Source organism: Girardinichthys multiradiatus, chromosome 19, assembly GCF_021462225.1.
Source record: "Girardinichthys multiradiatus isolate DD_20200921_A chromosome 19, DD_fGirMul_XY1, whole genome shotgun sequence".
In the NCBI taxonomy this organism is placed as follows: Eukaryota; Metazoa; Chordata; class Actinopteri; order Cyprinodontiformes; family Goodeidae; genus Girardinichthys; species Girardinichthys multiradiatus.
In genome coordinates, this window is record NC_061811.1 from 3,486,858 (window position 1) to 3,490,759 (window position 3,902).

General features: G+C 41.4%; 1 protein-coding gene across 1 annotated transcript in view; it reads left to right on the top strand.

Annotated features, from left to right (window-relative positions):
* Positions 1-1,830, top strand: part of pole2 (polymerase (DNA directed), epsilon 2) — a 29,143-nt gene extending 27,313 nt beyond the window's left edge. The window contains exons 13-19 of the mRNA XM_047345110.1: positions 133-187; positions 286-345; positions 423-500; positions 606-714; positions 1,217-1,393; positions 1,512-1,579; positions 1,680-1,830. Coding sequence (XP_047201066.1) covers positions 133-187; positions 286-345; positions 423-500; positions 606-714; positions 1,217-1,393; positions 1,512-1,579; positions 1,680-1,698 — 566 coding nt within the window. The 3' untranslated portion in view covers positions 1,699-1,830. The remainder of the gene's footprint in view (positions 1-132; positions 188-285; positions 346-422; positions 501-605; positions 715-1,216; positions 1,394-1,511; positions 1,580-1,679) is intronic.
* The last annotated feature ends 2,072 nt before the right edge of the window (positions 1,831-3,902 follow it).

Genomic DNA, 3,902 nt, shown 5'->3' on the forward strand with positions numbered 1-3,902 from the left:
GGATTCAGCTAACGTTCATTTAAACAATGTGCCAATATGAAAAGCCTTCATTAAGTTTAACATCTTTTGTGTTTGACTGATTTTCGGTAAAGATGAACATGCAGCTTTGTAACTTACAGTTTGTTTTTCTAGAGTCACTGAAGACCCTTGCTGATGTTATATGTGCATATCCCAGCATTCACAGCAGGTATGATCTTCCAGAGTTCACAGATCGGTCTGCTCTGAGCTGGACTGGATCTATCAGGGTCTGTTAAACATAAATATGTGTTTGTTCTGAACCTGTAGTAGTCGCTTTGTGTTTGTTCCTGGTCCTGAAGATCCTGGTCCGGGCACCATCCTGCCCAGGTAGGCCTTTCAAAGCCATCGGATTACCTCTGTTCCTCTGAGCTTTATGTATCTAAAGAGAAGCATGTCTTCCTCAGGCCTCCGCTGGCAGATCACATCACAGAGGACTTCCGGCAGAGGGTGCCTTGCTCTGTGTTTACCACCAACCCATGCAGGTGATAAAATATGAGATTTCTGGCATGGCTAGCATGCCTAAGAGTTTTTGGTTGTTATTTTGGATGAAATGACTGTAAAACTGTCAAATACTGTGATCCTGTCAGGATTCAATACTGCAGCCAAGAGATCATCATCATGAGAGAAGATCTGGTCAACAAGATGTGCAGAAACTGCGTCCGGCTGCCCAACAACAACCTTGACATTCCAAATCATGTGAGTTTTATTTTGGTCTCTGGTTACTCCGGAGGAGCTGCAGAAACAAAAATATAACGTTTTGGCCAATGCTGAAAAAAACATTAATGCTGCACATCATACGATCAACACGGTGGTGGCTGCATCATGCTGCAGTGGAAGACTTGAAAACTGATTTTCCCAGAAGCTCTCCAATCTGAGCTTCAGCTGTTTTACAGAGATGGTTAAAAAATTCAGTGTCTAGATGTGAAAAGCTGGTAGAGACTAACATGTACCGAGTCAGGGAGGCTGAATGCAAACATACGCCACACTTTCCAGGTTTTATTTGTGAAAAATATTGAGAACCACTTCCCCTTCACTAATAAGTTCCACATGTCGTCTCCTTTCCTAATAAAACATCCTAATAAAACAAAACCAAAGAGCAAAGTGTACCGGAGTCAAATTCCTTGTTTGTATGCACGAACTTGGCAATAAAGCTGATTCTGATTCTGATTCTGCTCTGTGTCTTCCTCTTCCTCTCCAGTTCGTGAAGACCATCCTGTCCCAGGGTCATTTGACCCCTCTTCCTCTGTACGTCAGTCCTGTTTTCTGGGCCTATGACTACTCCCTGAGGGTCTACCCCGTGCCTGACGTCATTGTCTTTGCAGACAAGTACGACCCGTTCACCATCAGCAGCACTGACTGCCTGTGTGTCAACCCGGTATGCAACGAAACAGAAAACTGTCCTTTAACAGAATCTTGCATCTTCTCTTTGGAAGATGTGTCATAATTTGACCTTTGTGTGGCCTTTTTGGTCATGTGTGTCATTGTTTCTTTAGGGCTCGTTTCCTAGAAGTGGCTTCACATTTAAGGTGTACTACCCGTCCAACAGAACTGTTGAGGACAGGTGAGACACATTGTTGTAGTTTTACATTTCATCTCTGGACACTTCCCATTACTAACAGTCTTTTCATGCTCAAGTAACATGTTTGATTTTGTCTTCACAGCAAACTTCAAGGGCTTTAAAGAAAATATTGGACCTGCCTGTTCTGTATATCCCCTGTGTATAATAATGCATGTTGAATGTCACTAGTAATTAAATACCTGTTTTTATGCGTTTAGTGTGTCCTAAATAAAGGTTTTATTCTTTGTATTTAACATTATTGTAACGTTCATTTGTATTAATGTGAGTTTGGCTTAAACCGCTTTGGAAGAGGGGAATGTTTACAGCAGAGGGTTTTAGGGAGAAATGGTCAGAATATTAGCATTTAAATTTGACTACATGTTGTCTAATCAATACTTGAATGCAAATGTTTTTCTAACCAAAATGTTTGTCATTTTGCAAAATCAGGTTTTCAGGGTAAAAATGTGTTTATTGTCTTTATTCTGAGCTGGTTGTTGTGATCAAAGTGTTTGTTATGATTAGTTATGATTTTTACTATTATACCATCCATAGATGTCCGGGAATATGCAGGAGTGAACTGGATTTTCTCCCACTGGAGGAAGAATGGAGTAATGTACCATTCCCCATCACCTATTTGTTGTTGCACACTGCTGGTCAGCTGGCTTAAAGAAAGCTTATATCTTTCCTTCATTATCAATTATATTTCTTGTTGTGAAAAAACATGGACATTCATGGTGTGGAAGCTAAAGGAGCACCACCTATTACTCCTATGAAGGTAACACTGTTTAAACTAGTTTATAATCTATGAGTAAGACACATTTATTTCATCGTTCAAATTACTGAAAAGTCAGGCCCAGGTCATTGGAAGGGGAAAAACGAAACCTGGCAGGAACTTCACACCAAAATGTACTCATACTCATCGCCTTCCACTTTATCCGGGACCAGGTCGCGGGGGCAGCAGACTCGGCAGACGTCCCTCTCCCCAGACACCTCCTCCAGCTCCTCCATGGGGAGCCCAAGGCGTTCCCAGGCCAGGCGAGAGACATAGTCCCTCCAGCGTGTCCTGGGACGGGATTTCAGTCGCTTGTATCCGGGATCTTGTTCTTTCGGTCATGACCCAAAGTTCATGGCCATAGGTGAGGGTAGGAACGTAGACCGAAGTTATGAACAGGACCGGTGACAAAGGGCAGCCCTGCCGGATTATTCATTTAATAATTAAAATTATTAAACAGCTGAGTAAAAGGTTATTGTCTCTGTTGTTTCGTCCTTTTTTTTATAGTCAGCTTACATTGAGGTGGAGCTTCCAGCGGAGAAAATGTCACAAGAGCTGATCCAACCAGATGCAGACTTAGGACATGCGGCATAAGTCTGTGTGCTTTTTAGAGAGTCTTGGATGGAACATTTAGGTTATCCTTACAAAAACATTTCAGAATAGTTTGCTGGAATTTTGGGCCATTTCTCCTGACAGAACTAGTGTAGCTCAGCGCAAACTGAGGTAGATCCTCTTGGAAACACATTTTCGGTTCTGAACACAAATGTTCTCTGGGATTGAGATCAGGACTTTGTGATGACAACGCTAAAACATTGTCTTTAATGTTCTTAGGCCAATTGGTCACTAATCTGGTGATGTGTTAAGGGACATTGTCCAATTGGAAGAACCATTTGTGTCTGCTTTAACTTCCGCGCTGATGTCTAGAGATGTTCCTTCACATTTAATGGTATTATTTTATGATCTAAAATGTACTTTCCTTATGATTCCATAAAGTTATGTATCAGTCTTTCCTCCAGTAAAGCAGTCCCACAACATGATACTGCCACCACTGTACTTAAAGCCTGAGGTGGTGTTCTCCTGCCATGACAGTACCGATTCGCTGTGGATATTAACTGTCTCTAAGCTGCATCTGGCGTCATTCATCTTGGGGACACAGAACCCATCTTCTTCCTTAACAGAGTGATAGCTGGACACTCCCATGCTGTTCATATTTATTGTTTGAAAGGATGATTGTGGCACCTTCAGGTATCTGGAAACTACCCACGGATGAACTAAACCTGTGGAGGTCCACATTTCTCTTGCTGGATATCTTGGCTGATTTCTTTAGATTTTTGTCTTGCGAAAGAAAAATATTTGTAACCCTAACTGCACATTTAGAGGCTCCACTTTCAAGTATTATTTGCATTCGCATTTTATTTATTTATAATTTCAGTATTTGAAAGGATCGTTGCTGCAATCATTTCTTATTTTGAAATCATGTTTCACTAATTCCTATTTTTAGTGGCATACCGGAGCTCAGAAAGAAAGAAACATCGAGACAAAGCAGGTTTAGAT